The sequence below is a fragment of the Macrobrachium rosenbergii genome, chromosome 18, assembly GCF_040412425.1.
Source record: "Macrobrachium rosenbergii isolate ZJJX-2024 chromosome 18, ASM4041242v1, whole genome shotgun sequence".
Taxonomy (NCBI): Eukaryota; Metazoa; Arthropoda; class Malacostraca; order Decapoda; family Palaemonidae; genus Macrobrachium; species Macrobrachium rosenbergii.
This window is the reverse complement of record NC_089758.1, coordinates 276,478-299,262: the sequence shown is the minus strand read 5'-3', so window position 1 is coordinate 299,262 and position 22,785 is coordinate 276,478. Positions and strand designations below refer to the sequence as shown.

Sequence of the window (22,785 nt, the reverse complement as noted above, 5' to 3'; positions counted from 1 at the left end):
CAATGGGAACTGGTGCACAACACAGGGCAACAGTGTGTTCTTAAAATTCAGGCGCTGAACCAAAGAGGAACCAGCCGGACACAGCAGGTTGGCGCTCGGATTCCTTGGATCCCACTACATGCTTGGATCCCTTGGATCCCACTTCATGCTTGGATCCATCAGATTCCACTGGACACTTGGATCCATCAGATCCCACTGGATACTTGGATCCATCAGATCCCACTGGACACTTGGATCCATCAGATCCACTTGACTTGGATCCATCAGATCCCACTTGACTTGGATCCATTAGATCCCACTTGGCACTTGGATCCATCAGATCCCACTGGGTGCTTGATCCCAATGTACAATAGGATCCATCAGATCCTGCTGGACACTTGGATCCATCAAATCCCACTGGTCACTTGGACCAAACAGATCCTAATGGATGCTTGGAGTCATCAGATCCCTCTGTATGCTTTGATCTCAGTGGATCCTTTGGACAATGGGTGCATGGACTCTGTCCACTCTGACACTGCTAGGCACTCAGATTGAAAGAGCATTTGGCGCCAATTACTGGCGCTCCACAACTGGAAGATATGCCACTTTGAAACCCAAGATATGACCAAAAAACATCACCACCACCCCCTGTCTACACAGGGATCCATGTCTGTCCACACTAGGATCCTGGAACAACACCGTTGATGCCTCTTGCATATATTTGGATCCGTAACTGTTCACACTGGGATCCATATCACTAGAGGACAAAGAATGCACATCCCTATGGACTATTTCCAATGGCTATCCGTCGAGACCTGTGGACAGCAGGATCGACTGAGGAGCAACTACCATGGGCAAAAAACCCTTCGGACCCCATGGACTGACAGTGTGCCTCCTCCCATGTTTAGGGAGTCTGACAGGGACTAGGTTTAGGAGATCTGACAGGGCCGGACAGCCATATCCGCCACTACACATCCAGTAAAATGCCTTTCCAGTGGCTGTCTGTCGATACCTGGGACCGGCAACAGGCTCAACTGAGGGGCTACTACCCGTGTGTAACCCCCAGACCTCCCTGGGACTTCTAGTATGCCTCCTCCCAGGTTTAAGGAGAGTTTCACAGGGACTTTCCGTCTAGGAGCATCGGGGGCTAGACACCTCCTCCACTGCACAACACTTCACTATTCCAAGGTTAACTTCTGTTACCCCAGACACAAGACTGGCAATGGCATGGGAAGGAAGCGAGGGAGCCAGGCATGGAAGCAATACAAAAAAAGTTAGAGGGCTAGTAGTAGGAGAGAAAAATGGATGGGGGGTAGGTGCCAGACTACACTTGGATCCCTGGGCCACTCAGATCCACTGGACGCTCGGATCTCACTGGGCGGTTGCAGGGCGCTGGGTGCTCCCAGGTGTAAATGGCACCAGGCAATTGGGCGTCAAACGAGCTGGTAGCTCATAAGCTAAGAAATCGGGGGCTGGAGAGTGTCCCTGGGCATTTGGAGCCGATCCTCGGCTGTCAAGAACGTCAATTCCTTTAAAAGCCCAGCGCAACCAATATTAGCACAATTCTCTCCTACTACGTTCTGCCCTTACATTTTTTCAGTTCTCTGCAAAGGAAAGTGTAATAAGACGATTTTAATTCATTCTTGAAGTACTCAGAGTACTATCATACAGACAAATTTCAACTCCTAACAAACATTATTTGAGACTTATGAAGATATAGTATATCATTATTGGTCCTGTAGCGAACACAATGAGTTACATATTATTACGCTACTTGATAAATATGGAAGTGAATGCAAAGTTTACTTTATCATATTACTCTGCAACACTACATTACTACATTACACGTCGTAGCGAATGCAATGTTTACTTTACCACGTTACAGTACTCAGTAACACTTTACATTGTTACATTACTTGTCGTACAGGTGAGTAAAACCAAAGATGTAATTTCACTACTGTAGCATCGAAAAAATCAGTTCATTAGCAAACGTAAATATCAGTTCGACAACGAACCAACATTTACATTATGCAGGGTTTACAGTAAACCCTGCATATTTGTGGACTCACGTGATTCGTGGATTTCTCTGTGGAACGATCTACCCTTATTTGCGGAAAATTCACCCTTTTCGCAAATGGTATTTTCACTGAGAAATATTCACTAATTAATGTATTTTCATATAATTTTCATGACTAAATGCACATTTTGTGATAAAACTATTAAAATAATCAGGTATAAGCATTTTTAGAGGGTTCATCTTGTGTTTAAACTATCAAAATAGGCAGTTCTAAGTGTTTTTAGAGGGTTTTTAAGTATTCATGGATTTTAGCTATTCGCGGGGTGCGAGACGCATCCCCTGCAAATCTGGGGTTTACTGTAGTACGCCACTCTGCAAAGTGGTTAAACAATTAACTGCAATTTTCACTGTCAAAGCAAAACTGATATACCAGACTCCATTTAGTGACAACAAAACAAGGAAAAAACTCATCCTGAAGTTTTCAGTTGAAGCTACTCGACTTTTAGGCTTGAACACCAAAAGTCTGATTAAATAACCGGTGAAAAAGAAAAGCTGCTGCGACACCTGATGTTGACACCAGACGTCACAAAATAAGACTGAGGATTCTCTGCTGGTCGTTCCTAACTATCTCATTAGGGGCAAGACTAGTCACCTACACAGAACATCGGTGTCGCTACTGAAATTTGAATTTAAGCTACTGCGAATAAATGAAACTAATAGCTATGTAATTACTTGGTAAGTTACTTACAGTATATAAAAACAAGATTACCATGCCACTGAGTGACTTCAATATCTTATCCAAGGATCAGTTTTTTAAATTTAAAAGTTGTAGCCACTGTTCACATGTCCAGTGGCTTACCTTCCACAAAAGAGCGATGGTGCCAGTAGGGACCATTATAAAACAAATGACTTTCTACCTTATGATGGAAGGGATTTGCTTCAAAACTTTACCACTTATTCTACAACTAATACTGAAAATTTCCTTATGGGGAAATTTAGAAATTCAACCTTGTTAATTAAAAAATTCCCTATGGGGAAATTTAGAAATTCGACTTTAATTAAAATTCCCTCATGGGGAAATTTAGAAATTGACCTATAAGTTAATTTTTTTGCAGCTGAAAAAGCATGACGTCATTTTTCAAAAATAGGGAAAAAAGGTTACAGTAAACCCCTATTTAGGGGATGCATACCGCACCCACCCAGCAAATAGCTAAAATCGGCTAATAATTAAAACCCCTCTAAAAACACTTAGATATGTCTATTTTGATAGTTTAAATACAAGAAAACCCCTCTAAAAATGCTTATAACCCAGTAATTTAATAGTAATTAGTGAATATTTCTGTGAAAAATACCGCGAATGGGTGAATTTTCCGCGAATAATGGGTAGATATGTTCCACACAGAAATCCGCGAAAACGTGAGTCAGCGAATCGTGAGAATGCTTTTCTTAGTTTACTGTACTCTCAAAAATGATTTTACAAACACAAAAATAAATATACTGTAGTTATACTACATTCTGTAGAATTTTAATTGAATTTGGTTCAATTTTCCTGGAGAAATAAGCATTTAGTTTTGAAAAAAAGTCAGTTTTTAGAAAACAGCAAAACAAAAAGATTTTGGACCTTCCAGAATCTTGAGACAATCAGGACATGTTGAGCAAGTTATCCCTTTAACATTCTCTAATGCCAGCGCTACAGAGAATGGGATATCTTACTGAGTGACACAAGTATTTTTGTACATGTTTTTGATATTTTTTTTTACAATTATCTTACACTTTGTCATTGACAGTGCTGTACAAGCGATGAACCAATTTACACATTCTCTTTGGCAATAATGCTTAAATATATGTTTATTTACATATAAAACAGTCCCAAAGAATCGATAACTCACTTGCACCAATTGAGAATTAGCTATACTGACATTTTTTACAAGTTTTTTTATAATTTATTGTTCACAGTGCCATACATGCTATGTGGTAACAGCCTTGGAAGTCTGTGGTCGCAAAACTTGTTGAGGACTTTCCTTACTATGCAGAATGGCGGGATAACATAAAGATCCTTGTTTGACCGGCCCTGCAGCATGGCGTCCGTTGCCCAATCTAGAGGGTCTGGGACTGGGGAACAAAATAAGGGAAGACGATGATTCTTGAAGGTTGTGAAAAGATCCACGAGTGGTCTCCCCCACAGTTTCCACACATCCATGCACACCTGTGGATGAAGAGTCCACTCTGTGGGGAGTGCCTGATTGTGATGCCTCAACTTTCCCTGCAAGGACGCTGAGCTTGCCCTGGATGAACCGGGTTACTAACTTGGTCTGATTGCAGTCTGCCTCGCTGAGGGAGAACATGCGAGTCCCCTTGCTTCTTTATAAATGACAGGGCCGTGGGTATTGTCTGAACGCACGGTCACTGTCTTGTTGTAGACTTCTGATGCAAAGTGCTGCAGACCTAAATGAATTGCTGTCAGCTCCTTGAGGCTGATATGCCAGAGTTTCTGTTCCTCAGACCATATTTCTGACACTTCTTTGTTGCCTAAAACAGCCCCGCAACCCAGCTCTGACGTGTCTAAATAGAAGTCTAGGTTGGGGCTCACTTCCCCTCTGACAGTCTGCTTTCTGAACTCCACCATAGGAGATCTTCCTTGATTTCCTGAGAGATAAGGAAGACAAACGTGTCTGGATGAGCTCTCCTGTTCCAGATGGCCCTTAGGTAGAACTTTAGAACTCTCATATGGAGTCTTCCCAGGGAAACAAACTGTCCCATAAAGGCTAGAGTGCCAAGAAGGGTCATCCATTGATTGGCCGAGCAGGTTTGACGGGAGAAGAAATCGTTCACCTTCTTCAAACATGACCATTCTTTTGGGGGACGGAAAAACCTGAAAATTTCGAGTCTATCGTCATCCTTAAATATAGAAGCCTGTGCGTTGGAATCAGTTAGGACCTCTGGGCGTTGATCAGTATGTCTAAGTCCTGTGCTAAGTGAAGGGTTTTCTGAAGGTCCTTCATGCACCTCTTCTTTGAAGGCGATTGAAGAAGCCAACCGTCTAGAAAGAGAGAGATGTCGACTCCCATAAGATGAAGCCATTTGGTGAAAAGTTAAGTATACCTTAGTTTAACTAGACCACTGAGCTGGTTAACAGCTCTCCTAAGGCTGGCCCGAAGGATTAGGCTTATTTTACGTGGCTAAGAACCAATTGGTTACTTGGCAATGGGACCTACGGCTTATTGTGAAATACGAACCACATTATACCGAGAAATGAATTTCTATCACCAGAAATAAATTCCTCTAATTCTTCATTGGCCGCCGAGACTCGAACTCGGGCTTAGCAGAGTGCTAGTCGAGAACTCTACCGACTCTCAATTTGGTGAGCGGAGCAAGGACTCAAGTGAACACTTGCGGAGCTGTCAAAAGGACGAAGCATGAAGCTCGAAACTGGCAAATTCTGTTGCGGGACACGATTAGTGCCAAAATTTCAACCTTCAGTCAATTTGACTAACGAATTGGTCGAAAAACGCAATTGTAAGCTAAAACCCTTATATTCTAGTAATATTAAACAATGTACCTTCATTTTGCAACAAATTGTAAGTCTCTAGCACAATATTTCGATTTATGGTGAATTTTTGAAAAAACTTTTCCCTTACATCCATGCGCCGTAACTCGGCCGAACATCTCAGAAATTCTTTCGTCACTTTGTCGTAATGTTTGCACCGTTTTACATTAGTCGTTACATAAAGTTTTATATATGAAAGTGTGTGCAAGTTCATGTAGAATACAACAGAAAATAACTCATGGTTGTAGCTTTTATCAGTTTTTAAATATTTTCATATAAATCACGATAAGTGCCAAAATTTCAACCTTCGGTCAACTTTAACTCAACCGAAATGGTTGAAAAAATGACATTTTTATGATAAAATGATGTTTCATTATACTTACCAAAACATTGTAAAAGCTTTTATCTCTTTAAAATCGACACGTCCGAGATATAAATTTTCAAACTTTGTTTGGAACGCTGATACAATTGGCGGGAGACCCAACCCCACCGGATGCCGGTAGGGGTAGCGTGGCAGGAGACACACCCATAAACCCAGGTCAGTTTCATTCTCGGTATACACAATTAGTGAAAACCTGAGATAACGCTCCCCCTGCGGGGAGGAGGAGGTTTTACGTTACAGTGTTTTGGTAAGTATAATGAAACATCATTTTATCATAAAATGTCATTTTCATTATAATGACTTACCAAAACACTGTAAAAGCTGATTCCACATTTAAGGTGGAAGGGCAGGGGATGAGGTACCAGTTATTGAAAGGTTACACACACACAAAAAAAAAAAAAAAAAAAGAAAAAGAACAAACTCTAACCACGGGTATCTTAAGGATCCATACCAACAAAAGGGCAGGAGTCACCTTACCTGGTAGATGGGCTTTTGCAGGGAGGTAGTGCTGCTGGTTGAAGCTCCATTACCTGCAGAGGCCTTGGGCGTAAGCACTGCTAGCCACTCTGCTCCATAACAACCCAAGCAGTCAGGAAGTACACCGCTGACTGAGACAAAGGTGACTTCCTTTTGCTCTTGCCCTGAGCAATTGGAAAGCAACCAGACTGAAAACGGGTCTCACCGCCTAACCTACAAATAGTTAAATACATCCCCTTCCTATACCCCTCAGCAGCTCAACAAGGATGGAGGGTACTCCAGGTGAACTGAGCACCCCGGCTTCCCATTAACTCAGCAACCATAAAACCACAGGGGGAAGGAAAGATAAGGAACCTACCCCCCTAGTGTGTTCCCCCTAAAACCAAGCCTGCTACCGATACGGGACCTACCGCAAACAGGTCCTGATACGCAACTTCAACCTCCCTAAGGTAGTGAGACGCAAACACCGACTTCGACCTCCAGAAGGTGCTCTGTGTGATCTGCGAAAGTGACTTATTATGACGAAAGGCCACTGAAGTTGCTATTGAGCGCACTTCGTGAATATGAGACTTGACTAGGCGTGCGTCCTCTTCGTTGATGTGCCTGTGCGCCTCTAAGATGAGTTCCTTGACGAAGAAAGACAGGGCATTCTTGGATAAAGGTCTGGTTGGATCTTTCACTGAACACCACAGGTTAGAGGAACGTCCTCTGATGCTGGCCGTTCTGGCCAAGTAAGTTTTGATAGCTCTAACGGGCACAAAGAAGCCTCCAATTCTTGAGGGCCAGCCACTTGGAGAGGTTCTGAATGGTAAAGGACCGAGGCCACGGGTTGGAAGGAGACTCGTTCTTGGCCAGAAAATTCAAGGTGAACGAGCAAACAGCATTACCTTGTGAAAAACCCACTTCCTTGTCAATGGCTTGTATTTCACTAACCCTCTTTGCCGTTGCTAAAGTAACCAGAAAAAGGGATTTCTTAGTGAGGTCTCTAAGAGAAAGACCTTCTAAAGGTTCGTACCTTGGAGACATTAACCACCTCAAAACTACATCTAAATTCCAGGCAAGGGCAGGTTTTGGGGCCTTAGCTGTGTCTAAGGACTTGAGGAGGTCTGACAAGTCTCGATTATTTGATAGGTCTAACCCCCTATGGTAGAAGACGGAGGACAGCAGAGCTCTGTAGCCCTTGATGGTTGATGGCATCAATTTTCTTGAATCCCTCAAGTAAATGAAAAAAATCGGCAAGTTGAGTTATAGACGTCGAAGAAGAGGAGATACTATTTTTCCTACACCAGTTCCTGAAGACTGTCCACTTGGATTGGTATAATTTGCTCGAGGAGTCCCTTCTGCACCTCGCAATAGCCTCTGCAGCCTTGCTTGAAAAACCTCGCGCTCTGATGAGCTTCCTGACAGTCTGAAGCCTGTCAGAGCGAGAGTGGACAATCCCTGGTGGAACTTCATTTGGTGGGGTTGTCTGAGAAGCGACTTCTTTTGAGGGAGAAGCCTCGAAGTCTATCAGGAGATCTAGCAGGTCCGGGAACCACTCCTTCCTTGGCCAGAACGGGGCAACGAGGATCAGCTCGACCTTCTGATGGAATTTCACTTTGTTTATCACTTGCCTGATGAGCCCGAAAGGAGGGAAGGCATAGACAAACAGGTTCGTCCAGTCTAGGAGCATGGCGTCCACCAAGTGAGTCAGTGGGTCTGGAACTGGTGAGCAGAACACTGGGAGACGATGGTTCTTGGAGGTAGCGAAGAGATCTATTATGGGAGTGCCCCACAGATTCCACAGATCTAGGCACACTTGCGGGTGCAGGGTCCACTCCGTGGGGAGAGTCTGGTTCCGACGGCTGAGTTGGTCCGCCAGGGCGTTCAGTTTTCCTGCACAAACCGAGGAACAGGGCCACCCTGTTGCTGTCCGCCCACAGAAGAAGGTCCTCGCAGCTTTGAACAGGGCGAAGGAATGGGTACCTCCTGTTTCGGATGTAGGCTAGAGCCGTCGAGTTGTCGGCGTGAACAGCGACTGCTTGGCCTGAGACGTGGGTCAAAAATTCCTGGAGAGCGAGGTGAATGGCCAACAGTTCCTTGACATTGATGTGGAGCTTCTTCTGTTCGTCCGACCAAACTCCTGACGTCCTGAGGTTGGCTAGATGTGCTCCCCACCCAACATTGGACGCGCCTGAGAACACCTGCAGGGATGGTTGTCTTGGGAGGAGATCCAGACCCTCTGAAAGCCTTTCCCGGCACCTCCATCAGAAAAGATGCCCCTTGACGTGGGGAATGTTGAAGACCGTGGAGTCCGTTTGGGTCCTTCTGTCCCAAGAGTCCCTGAGGAAAAACTGTAAGGGTCTCATGTGCAGACGGCCTAACCTTACAAATTGCTCCGCTGACGACAGAGTTCCCAGGAGAGCCATCCACTGACGGGCGGAGCAACTGTCCAGGAGGAGAAACTTCTCCACCGCCTGAAGGCAGGAGGAGACCCTTTTGGGAGACAGAAAGCCCGAAAAGCTAGACTGTCCAGAGTCATCCCCAAATAAAGAATCCTCTGTGAAGGAACTTAGCTCGACTTTTCCGTGTTTATCAGAATCCCTAAGTCCCGAGCTAACCTTAGGGTTCTGTGAAGGTCCTCTATGCAGCGGTCCCTTGATGATGAACGGAGTAGCCAGTCGTCTAGGTACAAGGAGATCCGAACTCCCTCCAGGTGGAGCCAATGACCTATCGGGCGAGAATCCTGGTGAACACTTGCGGGGCTGTCGACAGGCCAAGCAGAGGGCCCGGAACTGGTAAACTCTGTCCTGAAAACAAAGCGAAGATACCTCCTGGAGTCCTGATGTACTGGAATGTGGAAGTAGGGATCTTCCATGTCGAGGTCACCATCCAATCCCACCGAGTTAGTGCCTGAAGACCTGAGCGGTTCGTTTCCATGGAGAACTTGGTTTCACTAAGTACATATTGAGAGCACTTACGTGAGAACTGGCCTCCAACCCCTGATGACTTGGGGACTACAAACAGGCGGTTGTAGAAACCTGGGGTTGACACGTCCTGCACTACTTCGATGACCGCTTTCCCTAAGAGAGACCGGACTTCTGTTTCTAGGGGCCGAAAACTTGACTGAGCCTCTTGAGTATGCTGTCAAGGAAATGGGAGAATTGGAGAGAGGAGGAGGTTGGGCGAACGGCAGACGGTAGCCTAGCTGGAGCGCTTGCACCACCCACTGATCTGCACCTCTGTCTCTCCATTCCTCCCAAAAGAGGCTGAGTCTGGCCCCACCGGCGCATGGAGGACAGGGATCCTACTTACTGGTATGACGACCTTGTGGCTTTGAGGAGAACTTGACCCCTGGAGTTGGAGCGGGACCTTGAGTAAGGTTTGGACCTGGAGTTACTGAAATGGATGCCTGTTAAGAGGAGATACCATCTTGGTCAAAGGAGCGGGAGCAGGCCTCGGTCTGGTGGAAGACATAGACAGGATGTGTGACGACGCCCTCTTATCCATGGCTGACAGGACGTCTTTCACTACTGCTTCTGGGAAGAGGCCCTCCTTGTCAAAGGGTGCGAACATCAAAGCCGTTCTCTGCGAAGAAGTCACAGCCTTAGACAAGAGAACGAGCACCAAGTTTCCTCTTCTTCAGAGTGGCCATGGCGAAGAGGGAGGAAATTTCGCCTGCCGCATCATGGATAGCGATATCAGTACAGGAAAGGAATCCCGTGATTTTTTCCAAGACGCCTTCCGTGAGATTAGCCTGCTCCACCTGTTTGAAAACAGCTCCCATTGACCAATCGATAAAGCTGACAATCTCTAGGAGCTTGAAGAGGTTCCTGGAAAAATGTTCTACATCTAGGGCAGAAAAGAAGGTCTTGACTGCCTTGAATGAAATGCGTCTTGAGGGGTCCACAAGGGAAATTGCGGATCCCAGTGAAGGAGAAGCTCCAGTGCTGTAATAATTTTGCCTCCTTTTCGACAGCTTTGAAGGAGGGTACGCAAACGACGACTTACCCGAGGATCTCTTAGCTTCCAACCACGCCTCTACCTCTTTTAATGCTTTCTTGGAGGCGGTGGAGAGTACCAACTTGGGAAGTGAAGTGGCAGGACCTTGTTTTCCCAGACGCAACGTAGAAGTCGGAGAAGAGGGGGCTGTCGGCTGAAAATGTTGCGGGTACGACTGCAGCAGAAACCTGAGTAGAGAAGCGTAATGTGAAGAAGGCCCCGATTCACCTGGGCCTTCCTCTTCACCAGAAAGAATCGGTTCCGTGCCCAGACCGTCCAGGAGTTGAGGAGGAACGACTTCTTTATCCTCGGGAATACCAAGGACTTTATGGACTACCTTTTCTAGCTTCCCTTCCAACAGAATAGACTCCTGGGAGGGCGAGGATGTAGCCAAAGCGCAGACACTTCGTGTGTAGGAGGAGGAGTAAGAGGCCCGGCACTTGCGGCGGAACTTCCTGGAGAGGCCTAGGCCTCTTGACTGCACTAGGTGACCTGGGAGGAAGCGTCTGAAATGTATCTTCTTGATTGGATCCCACGCTGAGCAACCAGGTATAGGGCTGGCTGTCCTTTTCTTGAAGAGTTTAGTAACCATAGGGCAGGAATTATCCGAAGAATGCCTCTTTAAGGGCGAGGTCTGATCCCACTGCGATGACGAGGAGGGGGATCCAAAGAGCTGGAATATGAAGAGACTGAAGATGAACTGCTGCTACTCACACCTGAAGAGCTTAACCTTAGGTAGTGCCGCCGACTGCGACCGCCTTGATGAAGCTTCTGGGGACACCATCCTGCGATGTCGGCGATGGCGAGAAGATCGGCCCAGCGTCGATGGCTCACTTTCACGCCTCCTGAAGCTTTTCGACGCTCGGCGAGTCAAGCTTACTACTTCCGCCACCAGGACTAAGGCTTTCCTGTGCCTTAGAGGACGAGCCTGCTCGTGGGCAATAATTTCTGACCTTTTCGCCAGCGCGGACTGTCTTCTAGCCTCAGAAGGCGGCGGGACAGTTGCCTTTGCTCAAAAGATTCAGAAAAATGAGCAGACTCGCCTGAAACGCGATCGCGAACAACCACATTGTTATCACCAACACCAACACTGACGTCATCACCGGCGCTAACGCCGGACTACGGTGCGAACGCACTAAACTTAAGACCGACTCCATGAAACCGTTCATTTGCGCTTCCATTTGATTTCTGAAAAGAACGAATTCTGATTTATCAGCCTCGAGGCTGGGCTTGGCTTTAGGAAAACATACTGGGAAGCTGGTGAAGAAGAGGGGGAATATGAGAGGGGAAAGAGCAGCCGTGAGAGGAGGGGGTAGGAGAGGAGGAAGGAACAGCCGGTAGAGGAGGTGACGCCAATGCCACCACCGAAGAAGATGATAGCCTAGCTTCCTTACGCTTAAAGGCTTTCCTATCCCTATCCCTATCCCTAACCAGCTTTATCTGATGGGAACTGTATGTTTGCCAAAACTCCTGACTCCATTCCATACATTCACTGCATGTGTTCTCCTGGGAACACTCTTGACCCCTACATGCTGTACACAAAGAATGGCGATCGTATTTAAGTTTAACTAGTTTGGCGGAGCACAAATTCCCTGCGCAAACTCTGGATCCCGAGAAGCTTGAATCCGACATAGCTACGAATTCCCAGAGCTAGGCTAGCTAGATAAATAAACAGGCAATTGAGTACTTCACCAAGGAGAGACGCCACAACTAAGTGCAAGCAGACAAAGGAACCCAAACAGTTTGAGGCAGACGGACGCGCGAGATCACGTTCCCAATCGCCTGAGAATGAAACTGACCTGGGTTTATGGGTATGTCTCCTGCCACGCTACCCCCACCGGCATCCGGTGGGGTTGGGTCTCCGCCAATTGTATCAGCGTTCCAAACAAAGTTAGAAAAAATTTATATCTCGGACGTGTCGATTTTAAAGAGATAAAAGCTTTTACAGTGTTTTGGTAAGTCATTATAATGAAACTCAATTGTAAGCTAAAACTCTTACATTCTAGTAATATTCAATCATTTACCTTCATTTTGCAACAAATTGGAAGTCTCTAGCACAATATTTCGATTTATGGTGAGAAAAAAAAAACTTTTTTCTTACATCCGCACGCGTTAACTCGGCCGAACATCTCAGAAATTCTTTCGTCACTTTGTCGTAATGTTTGCACCGTTTTACATTAGTCGTTACATAAAGTTTTATATATGAAAATGTGCGCAATTTCATGTAGAATTCATGTAGAATACAACAGAAAATAATTCATGGTTGTAGCTTTTATCAGTTTTGAAATATTTTCATATAAATCACGATAAGTGCCAAAATTTCAACCTTCGGTCAACTTTAACTTAACCGAAATGGTTGAAAAACTCAATTGTAAGCTAAAACTCTTACATTCTAGTAATATTCAATCATTTACCTTCATTTTGCAACAAACTGGAAGTCTCTAGCACAGTATTTCGATTTATGGTGAATTTTAAAAAAAACTTTTTCCTTACGTCCATGCGTAACTTCGGCGAACATCTCAGAAATTCTTTTCGTCACTGTCGTAATGTTTGCACCGTTTTATATTAGTCGTTGCATAAAGTTTTATATATAAAAATGTACGCAATTTCATGTAGAATACAACAAAAAATAACTCATGGTTGTAGCTTTTATCAGTTTTGAAATATTTTCATATAAATCACGATAAATAGAAAAATTCTACCTTCGTCAACTTTAACTCTACCAAAATGGTCGAAAACTGCAACTGTAAGCTAAAACACCTACAGTCTAGTAATATTCAATCAATTACCTTCATTTTGCAACAAACGGGAAGTCTAGCACAATATTTCGATTTTTGATGAATTTTTGAAAAACTTTTTTTATGTTCAAGCATTTAATTCATGCATCATTTTGTGATAATATTTTCTGTGCGTTGCTTTGATTGTTTTACAGTTTGTTATATACCAAGATCATCGCAATTAGTGTACAATACAAAGAAAAAAAAACTCGTTAGCTTTAACCGTTTTGCTCAGAGCGCGATTTGTATGCAATTATATATGAAATTTTTTCGGTCATATATTTCAATATTTATATATGATATTTTTTCATTTCTGATGGTTGCATACTAAACTTCAGGCTATGACAAAAAAAAAGGAGCCAAAATGAACTCTTAATTCTAAAAACTAAGCGTGCTGTGATTTTTGAAAAAACTTTTTTCCGCTTGCGCTAACTCCAACGCCGCACATACGACAGACACTTTTGTAAATAGAGGCTCGCGCCAAGGGTTAATATATACTATATAATTGCTACAGTAGTGAAAAATGACAAACTTGAATCAGATCTCAATAACAAAACAATAAGAAACTGATCCTCAAAGCTACTCGAAATCCGAGATAATACTTCTGTGAAATCCAATTATACAACTGGCAAATAATGAACAGAGCTGCTGCAAACACCCAATGCTTACATCAGGCACGGCAGAAACAGAATGAGGTTTTTCTGCTCGGTCGTTCCTGGTATTCTTGTTAGTGAGTGGGACTATATATCGGTTTTTTTCCATCTGTCCACCCGCCTGTGGTGCTCGATGGTAACACTGCATCTCGGCTTTAAACAGTTACGCTATGTGTAAGTTTTAGGTAAAAAGGATACTTGGGTGTACATTTTGCAACTGAAAAGTGTTTTAATTTACTGTATGCGAATTACACTGTTAATATTCGAAATAGGATATTGTTATTATTGTTGAATGTAATAATAATAATAATAATAATAATAATAATAATAATAATAATAATAATAATTTCCTACATAAAATCAATACATTATTGTTGCCGTAGTGAACAGCGAGAGAAGCAATTTTCCCGTCACTACGTCTGGCTGTTTCATTTGCCGCCCCAAAAAGGCAGCTTACATTCAAGAATAATAACAATATCCTATTTCGAATATTAACGGTGTAATTCACATACAGTAAATTATTAAAACACTTTTCAGTTGCAAATGTACACCCAGATATCCTTTTAATTACCTAAAACTTACATAGCGTAACTATTTAAAGCCCGACGCAGTGTTACCATGTAAGCAGCAAAAAAAGGCGGGTGGACAGATGGAAAAACCGAGTATAGTCATCTACATTCAACGATTGAAGTGCTACTGCAATTTTGAATTTAAGCTGCACCGCTAGTCAGAAACTACAGCAATGTAATTAATTACTTGGTAAGTTACTTATACAAAACTGAGTGTTCTTGTTTTTTGTTTTAATCTGTCAAACTACACCGCTGGCACGGAAGTAAAAGCTATACAGTGGGCTCCAGGGATTCGCAGGGGAGAGGTACCACAAGCCCCTGCGAATCGCTAAAATCGGCGAATACTTGACACCTGTCTAAAAACACTTATAACTGCCCTATTTTAATAGTTCAAACACCAAAGACCCTCTCTAAAAATGCTTATAACTGACTGCTATAACCCTCACAGTCTGGGCTAAATACTGTATATATTAACCCTTTAACGCCGAAGCCCTATTTACAAAAACGTCTCCCGTATTCCGGTGGTGTTCGGTGAGTTAGCGCCGAAGCGGAAAAAAAGTTTTTTTCAAAAAATCACAGCATGCTTAGTTTTTAAGATTAAGAGTTCATTTTTGGCTCATTTTTTTTTCATTGCCTGAAATTTAGTATGCAACCATCAGAAATGAAAAAAAATTGGGAATTGGGACAAAGTCCTTCTTCTTAGCACTAGAATTGCCCAAAAAACTGCAGTCGGCAAGACCCTCCGACGCAAGAAGAATTCATATTCTGTCGAGGCAGGGGTGGAAGCTTGGTGTCTCGACCTGAATTAACTCCTTCAAGAAAAGAATTCATCAGGTCGAGAACGCTCTCGAAGCCAGGACCGTGGCGGTCCCTGACACTCGGCCCTCGGAAACTGCAAGGGGTTGCGAGTGATGAAGGTTATTCATTGAGGGAGCCACGGTCCTGTCCTTTAGGGATCCTCGCGCCGACGAATCGGCGCTACAAGTTCCCCGAAAACACGGGGGCGATCGTCACTTGAAGAGGAAGACCTCGCTGTTTCCGATGCGTGAAACTCCTGTACCTCTCCCTTGGAGGGAGACTCTGACAGATCCCCATGAAACCCTCCTCGGCTACCTGGTTATAATACGAGAGAATCGGGGACCGATACCCAAAGCACGCCAGGCAGCCGAACTCCGAAAAGAAAATTTCGTCGGAGCTCTCTCTGTCCGTCTCGTCTCTCTCGGAACAACCGAGAGGACAAGAGAACAAGTGAGGAGAAAAGAGTATCCCTACCTGTCCTGCCAGTATGATAAGCAGGAGGCGGACCGTGAGCGATAATCAACCGAAGGAGATTACTGCCACACGGGAAAGAAGAGTACTTGTGCCGTGGCAAAGCGCTTTCCCGGGAAGAGCAAAAAAGTTCACTCGAACATAGCCAAGAACCCGAATCGGAAAATCCGAGTAGCGCCGAGCCGAGCCGATAAGGCGAACGCAATCCAGCTGGTCGGTATGCGGAGGACTGGGAGGCAGGCGGAGGCAGGCGGGGGGGAGCCGAGCCGAGCCGAGCCAGTCTGGCAAACCGAGTCAAGTCGAGTCGAGCCGAGCCAGTCTGGCAAGCCGAATCAGTCTCGTAAGTGCGACCGGGGGCCAGGACGAGCCAATTGTCTCACAATCATAACTGGGCAGGCCGGACTCGTCTGCTGTGAACAATTGCTAGTTTCCCGAACTCTAAACTCCCCGAGGCCGAGGCCCTCGAGAAGAAGGTTCAAAGGGGAATTCTGTGTCTGCTATCTTGCATGCTCGAACCCTAAAGTTCGAGACACAAGAACGAAGCCCGCCCGAGCAACCGAAGCAGCTGGCGGGCAGTATCGAGACACCTGGCGTCGCGGCACCCCGACACCTGGGTGTCCCGGCAACCAGACACCTGGGTGTCTCAGCACTTTCTCTCGTCCTGTGCCTCTCGTAAGGAGAGCGGTCGCGATTCATAGAATTCGAGTTACCCACGAGACTTCCGAAAATCGGGAGCGGCTGCTTTGTTTCCTAATAGATCGAAAGAGCCAAGCAAAGAACCAGTCTTAGACACAGACTTCCAAGACTGGCAACGAGGGCGTGGCCTCGAGAGGCTGCGCTCTTGCGGCCCCTGAAACGCAAGATCCCACAGGAGAATGCAAATTGGTCAACGAGAGAAACTTGTCTCCCGGAAGAGAGTCAGTCCCTTAGAAGTCCCGTAGGACTCCCAAGGTGAATCTCTTTCCTGCTTCTTCTGGTGTTCGAACCGAGAGGATCGAGACACCAGGCTGGGAACCCGACCGAGCACTGGCAAACACTCGGGGAGCGCTTGCGGTGCTGACAAGAAGAGGAGCCAAGACACTTGGGTGCCTCGCCCCTTTCTCTCGAACTGGTCCCGAACTGGTCCCAGGAAAATCTCTCCAGAGCAGATCGGGATACTCAATATTCCATAGAATCTCGAGCACTCGGCGGCTCGCGAAGGAGCGCCGGCAGCCCCCATCTTAGAGGCGGAACCTCTAAGACTCGGGAACGGGATCGCAAACTGAGGTCTGCGCGCCCACGGCTTCGAAACAGAAAACCCAGGGCTATGCGAATGGTTTCCTAACCCGAAGGTCGGGAAGAGCCAACGAGACCCACTGCCTCCTCGGAAGGAGGCAGTCCCTAAACGCCCAAGGGCATCAAGGGGAAGAAGCAGCATTCCTTTCCTTCGGCCGATGGAGGTCTGTCCGATTCTCGGGACCCCTTGGACCTCGGGAGAGGAAGGAAGACGCAGCAGAAGACGAAATCGAAGATAAGATGAAGACGGCGGCTACTTCCACAGGACAGCTTCCTTCACCTCCACTCCGACATCTTCTACAGGATGGTGGACACGAAACATCATAACCTTCAGGGTAGTCCGGCAGGAACACAACGGACGCAGCCAGGACACCACCACCAGGAGAAGCATGATCAGGACAGCCGATGCAGGAGCTACGCAGCACCGGAAGGCAGGAGCTACTGCAACGGCCAGGAACATCACCTCAACAGGACGACTTCCTACATCTTCACGCCGACATCTTCTACAGGATGGCGGACATCGTAACCTCTGGGACAGCTGGCAGGAACGCACAGAAGTGGCCCCGGGCACGACCGCCAGAAGCGGCAGGAATGATCAGGACAGCCGATGCAGGAGCTACAGCAAAGGTTCGGAGAGCAGGAGCTATGCAACGGCCAGGAACGCTCACTTCCATTAAGGCGACTTCCTTCCTTTCACGCCAACATCTTCTACAGGATAGCAGACATCAGAACCTCCACGGCAGCTGGCAGGAACACAGCGGAAGCGGCCCCAGGCACGATCACTAGGAGAAGAAGCGGCACGATCAGGACATCCGATGCAGGAGCCACGTTAGCGGTTGGAAGGCAGGAGCTACTGCAATGGACAGAATGTCATTTGAAAGTCACTAGCAGCGACAGGAGCGATCAGGGCAGCTGCGGCAGGAGACCAGGGGAGCAGCCCACAGACTGTCGTCGAGTTGACGAGCATAACACAGGGAACAGCAGGAGGAGATGGACCACAGATACGCAGGAAGCATTGCAACAGCATACATGAAAACCAGCAATGACAGCGATCGATCTACATCGGCGGGAACAGAGTCAGAGCAGTCCCGCGTGGAAATATGTCATCTAATCAGGTATTGTGGTCGATCCCAAGCAACACTGAATGAATGTTGGGACTGCTTCATGCAAGATATTCTTGATATATCCAGCCAACTACTGCTGTGTCTCTCGATGCTCACTGTCAACCTGAAAGAAAAGCAAAGATGACTAGTAGAGGGAGGCTCCTCCCGCTACAAGGGGAACAGCCCCACGTGAGGAGGAGGTACTCTAGATGAGGTCGCTGATTGCTCCCCTCGTCTTCGCCCGAAAGCGAGCAAAAGAGGGCGAAGGAGAGAGGTCTACTAAAGGGGGAGAAGGAAGAACCTACGGAAGAGAAAAAGGACGGAGGGGAGGCCACCAAGGGCGCTGTGGAAGCGGAACTTATCGACGATGCCTGTAACCTGCCGCTCGGCCCGCAAATCTCTAAGCGCAGGCGGCGAGAAACACTCAGCATAAGTAGGAAGAAATTAGTGATGCCCCTTACACACGGAGGGCGGAAGCCCAAGAAGGGAACTAACTCTTACGTCCCAATGGATGTAGGGGAGTGAAGATATTGCGTCCCCAAACTATATCTCCGAAAGTACAGGGCGCCTTCAGTATTTATGTAAAGGGCAGCTGGAGAGAAGCATTACCACTGGCTACGCTTACTCCAGTTGTGCCCTTGGCCGTCAAACCCAAGACACAGGCAGGGAAAACGACGGCTTACGCAAGGTTATCACAAATCGTGGGTTTGTATTAACAAATATCACACGTATATATAAACAAAAATACAGAAAGATCCCACCGGGATAATAAGAGCTTAACGACAGTCAGGCAGAGAAACGAAACACGTCGGCAACACATGACGGCCGAAAGCAAACTGGAATGTTTACATCCGGGCAGGCGGGTATCCCGCCTACCTAGAGGTAGTTACTGCCTAACCACCTTGCTCAAGAGTTTAACGGCCGTTTCCAGCCTACGCCTGAAAGCAATTCCCAGTGTAAAGGACCGAGGGTTTGTATATCGTGTCGGAACAAATTGGTGTTTAGGTTAGCATGCATTTGATGGTTAAAATACACACATTTACACAGTACACCCATTCAACTAATTACTAATTGTGGTATATATTTTGTATTTTTTTCAGGTATTTCTTCAACGGATAAGGAGCAACTCTGGCATGAAAGAATTTGGAATTGTCTCATAAAATATTGTACTGTGCATTCCAAAAATAAAAAGCTTTTGAAAATATATATTTTTTTTAATTTTAAAAATTTTTAAAAGCATCTATGGAGCGGTTACAGTTTCAGTATGCTGTGGGTTTCGTCTGCCGATATCCTGGCCGAGACCCACCACCAGGTGGCAGTGGGTACCGCCTGAGAATCGAATTCACGGATACAAAGAGATGGCGACGCTCATCACCGGATTTAAAACCGACCTAACCGAACCTAGGGCGGCGTGCCCTTACCTGGCGGGGAAGCCGCCTGGACCCCAGCGACCTAGGTCGCCACCCCAAACTAACGAAACCGACCTAACCCAACATAGGACGGCGTGCAGCCTTACCTGGCCGGGGGCTTTGCCCCGGACCCCCCAGAAGGGCCGTGTGAAAATAGTAAATATATAACTTTTCGAAATAGCACGCACCTCATTCAAGTCGGAATCGGCGACATTAGACCGCATTTTGGCGGGTGTTGAAAAGGCTTTATTTAAGGGATATGCACGTTTAATTAATTCGAGGAAAGCTTTAAAGGGGCAAGGGACGACGCTGCCTTCGTCACACTTGCCACAAGTCCCGCTGAAATCGCCAAGTAGGCCACTTTTCATTAGGTAAACCAGCAATGAACGCTCTTCGTGACACAAAACGCCTAAATCCATAAGGGTCACTGGATTCTTAGCCCCAAATTCCACGTGGGTCGGATACGACACGGAAGACACGAAAGTAGCCATGTTAGCAACTCTTGAACCCGGGAGAGACTGAGGAAGGTCGCGGGGCATTTCGGGTCGTTGGTCGTCAGCTGTTTGGGTGGAACTACTTACCTTGGCGGAGGGATCTCGGCACCGCAGAATGAGTTAGGCGGCCCAGAATACGAAATCTATTTTATTTTTACTATTAATCTGTGACAGAAGGCAATTTTAACCATGTATAACTTCAAGTGATAAGTTAAACAAAATGAGCAATAAAATAGGCCCACTGGTTCTATTACTGGAGTTGCAAATGCATAATGCTGCCGTCATCCTTAACGGCATCCAACCTAGCACCTTGTGGGCTAAAAATGCTTTCCTTTGTTACAATGTGTATTTTGAATGCTTATTGTGTTCATTTTGTTAACAAATGACCTCACCACCTAGACTATACTTAATCTAGGGTACCAGGTCCTTACCCTAGTGTGTGATATTAGTTTGAACACATTCCATGAACTTAGCTTAATCTGAATGAGACCTATCAAGGAGGCCGTGACCCATGGAAAGAGGCCTCAGCGGTAATTCTAAGCCATAGTTCTGCAGTGAGCTAGACTGTGGCAATTGATGTTTTCCTATGTTATTTTACTCGCAACCTTACAAGAATTTAAAGTAATATTTTGTCGGCCAGCTGTAACTAAACTGTAACGGACCTTTGAAGACTGCCGACGAGGGGAGCTCTAAGCCAGCATTCCACGGCAAGCCCCCACCCCCCATAGCTAATAAGGCAAAATTGTAACCAGTAAACGTGCCCAGGGTACGTTAGGTTGGTATTTTTAAGGGTGTTTACCGATTACAATTTGCCATATTAGTTATGGAAGGGGGCTGGGGCTCGCCGCGGAATGCCAGCTTAGATTTACCCGTCGTGTAGTCTTCAAAGGTCAATTACAGTTTAGCTACAGCCGGCCGACAAAATATCACTTTAAATTCTTGTAAAGCAAGTAAAATACAGAAAAACGTCAATTGCCACAGCAAGCAGGGGACGTGTAGAACGACGGGACAAGTTCCGCAGACGAAAAAACAAACCTAACCTTTCCTAGAACGGCAGGTCCTGACCTTACCAGAACTCACCTACCTAACCTCACCTTGAGGTGCCGTGCCCCCTGACCTGGCTGTGGGGTGGGGGGGGGGGCAGCTTCTTCACACTCCTCGGACACCCCCCAAGTTAACACTAAACATCAGAACCACAAGGAAAAAGCATTTCGTTAACTTTTTAAATGAATTCCACGTGTAACTATTTACCGGCTAAAATGACTCTCCACGACGAATGAATGAATGAACAGCTCAGCCCATTCATAAACGTCGTCACCGACCGAACGTATTTCGCCACTACCTACTACAGTACACATCATCACGTCCTTTGTGACATTACGTACCTGATTAATCTCGACCTTTAGCGACAGCAGGGCCGTGCAAGAACGTACTGCGGCTAATCGAAACGGTGTCGTGCAGTTTCGGTGCATAAGCTGGCGGCTGTGGTGGGCTGCCGAAAACGTTATTTTGGTGTGGCGGGACGCTATTGGTCAGATTCTATGCCACACAACATTTTCCAGGGATTTCCTTGGCGCTTCTTCTTCTTCTTTTTCTTCTTCTTCGTTCGCCTTTGGAGGCAGAAAGTGAAGGCTTTGTGTACCTGCGTGGAATACTGTTGAGATTAAGATGCAAAATAAAATAACCAGGGGTGCAGTTGGCATTTACAAACATTTCGTTGGATGGTAGGATAAACGTAAACAGCAGTTTCTGACTGAAAATGAACCTTTCAATATGGAATTTAAAACCGGAATTAATGGACAAAAGAATCCTCATTAACTTTAACCCTTCAAAAATACCACGGTTATCATTCTTATCTGAAATGAACACGTTCTCGTGGAAATAACAAAGGGGAAGATCGGGCATCTTTTACAACTAAGCACTTCAGAGTAGAATGTCTATGTGTAGAAAGGCCAAAAAAAAAAAAAAAAAAAAAACGGATATGTGGTTTATAAAGCCAAATAACATTTAGATATGAATACCTTATATAAAAATAAATAAAAATACGTAGTTACTACTACTGGTAATAAGAATGATAATCATCAGGATGTCTTACCATGCCGTAAAAGCTATGAATGTCTGCCACTAATGTCTTGCCTATGCTTTAACAAATCTCCAATGCAACCACCCCGCAGTCTTCCAAATCTTCTAGTTTTCCCAGGAACCCGGCTGACACTACCATACAGTTCTCCTCGAAGTTGTGCGAAGGACATGTCCAAGCAATCTTCACCTCCCTTTCATCATTATCTCGTCTACGCATGTTGGCTTAACACGAGTCCTGTAGTAGCCGGGATAATGCAATTTTAAGTCCTGGTTTCTGGCCGGTTCGTAAGTTTGTTCAGAGAGAGAGAGAGAGAGAGAGAGAGAGAGAGAGAGAGAGAGAGAGAGAGAGAGAGAGAGAGAGAGAGAGTAACCTAAAACAAGTATTTGTAAAGCTGAAGTGAAGTTGTATACATAATGATACCTTTTTTCTTAGCGCTTAAAAATGATCGAATCCACTTATACAGAGATGGAAATGTAGCCTTGTATGTCAGTTGTTTGTAGCTGTAGGTCCTGTTGCTAAGTAACCAATTGGTTCTTAGCCACGTAAAATAAGTCTAATCCTTCGGGCCAGCCCTAGGAGAGCTGTTAATCAGCTCAGTGGTCTGGTAAAACTAAGGTATACTTTTCTTGTTGGTGATACACGAGGTGAAAAAGGTTGTCGTCGTTTGCGCTCTCTGTTCATTGCGTTATTCACTGTTGTAATGAAACTTAGCCTGAGTTTACCTTATTCATTGCATTATTCACTGTTGTAATGAAACTTAGCCTGAGTTT

General features: G+C 45.7%; 1 protein-coding gene across 4 annotated transcripts in view; it reads right to left on the bottom strand.

Annotated features, from left to right (window-relative positions):
• Window positions 1–21,546, bottom strand: part of Grp170 (Grp170 co-chaperone) — a 309,324-nt gene extending 287,778 nt beyond the window's left edge. For 2 of the 4 annotated variants that reach the window (XM_067120035.1, XM_067120037.1), the window contains exon 1: window positions 21,318–21,546. Coding sequence is in view for 2 of the 4 variants with exons in the window: in XM_067120034.1 (XP_066976135.1) it covers window positions 21,184–21,293 (110 nt within the window). In the remaining 2 variants the exon portion in view is untranslated. The other 2 variants (XM_067120034.1, XM_067120036.1) reach the window with 1 other exon arrangement.
• Between the last annotated feature and the right edge of the window lie 1,239 nt (window positions 21,547–22,785).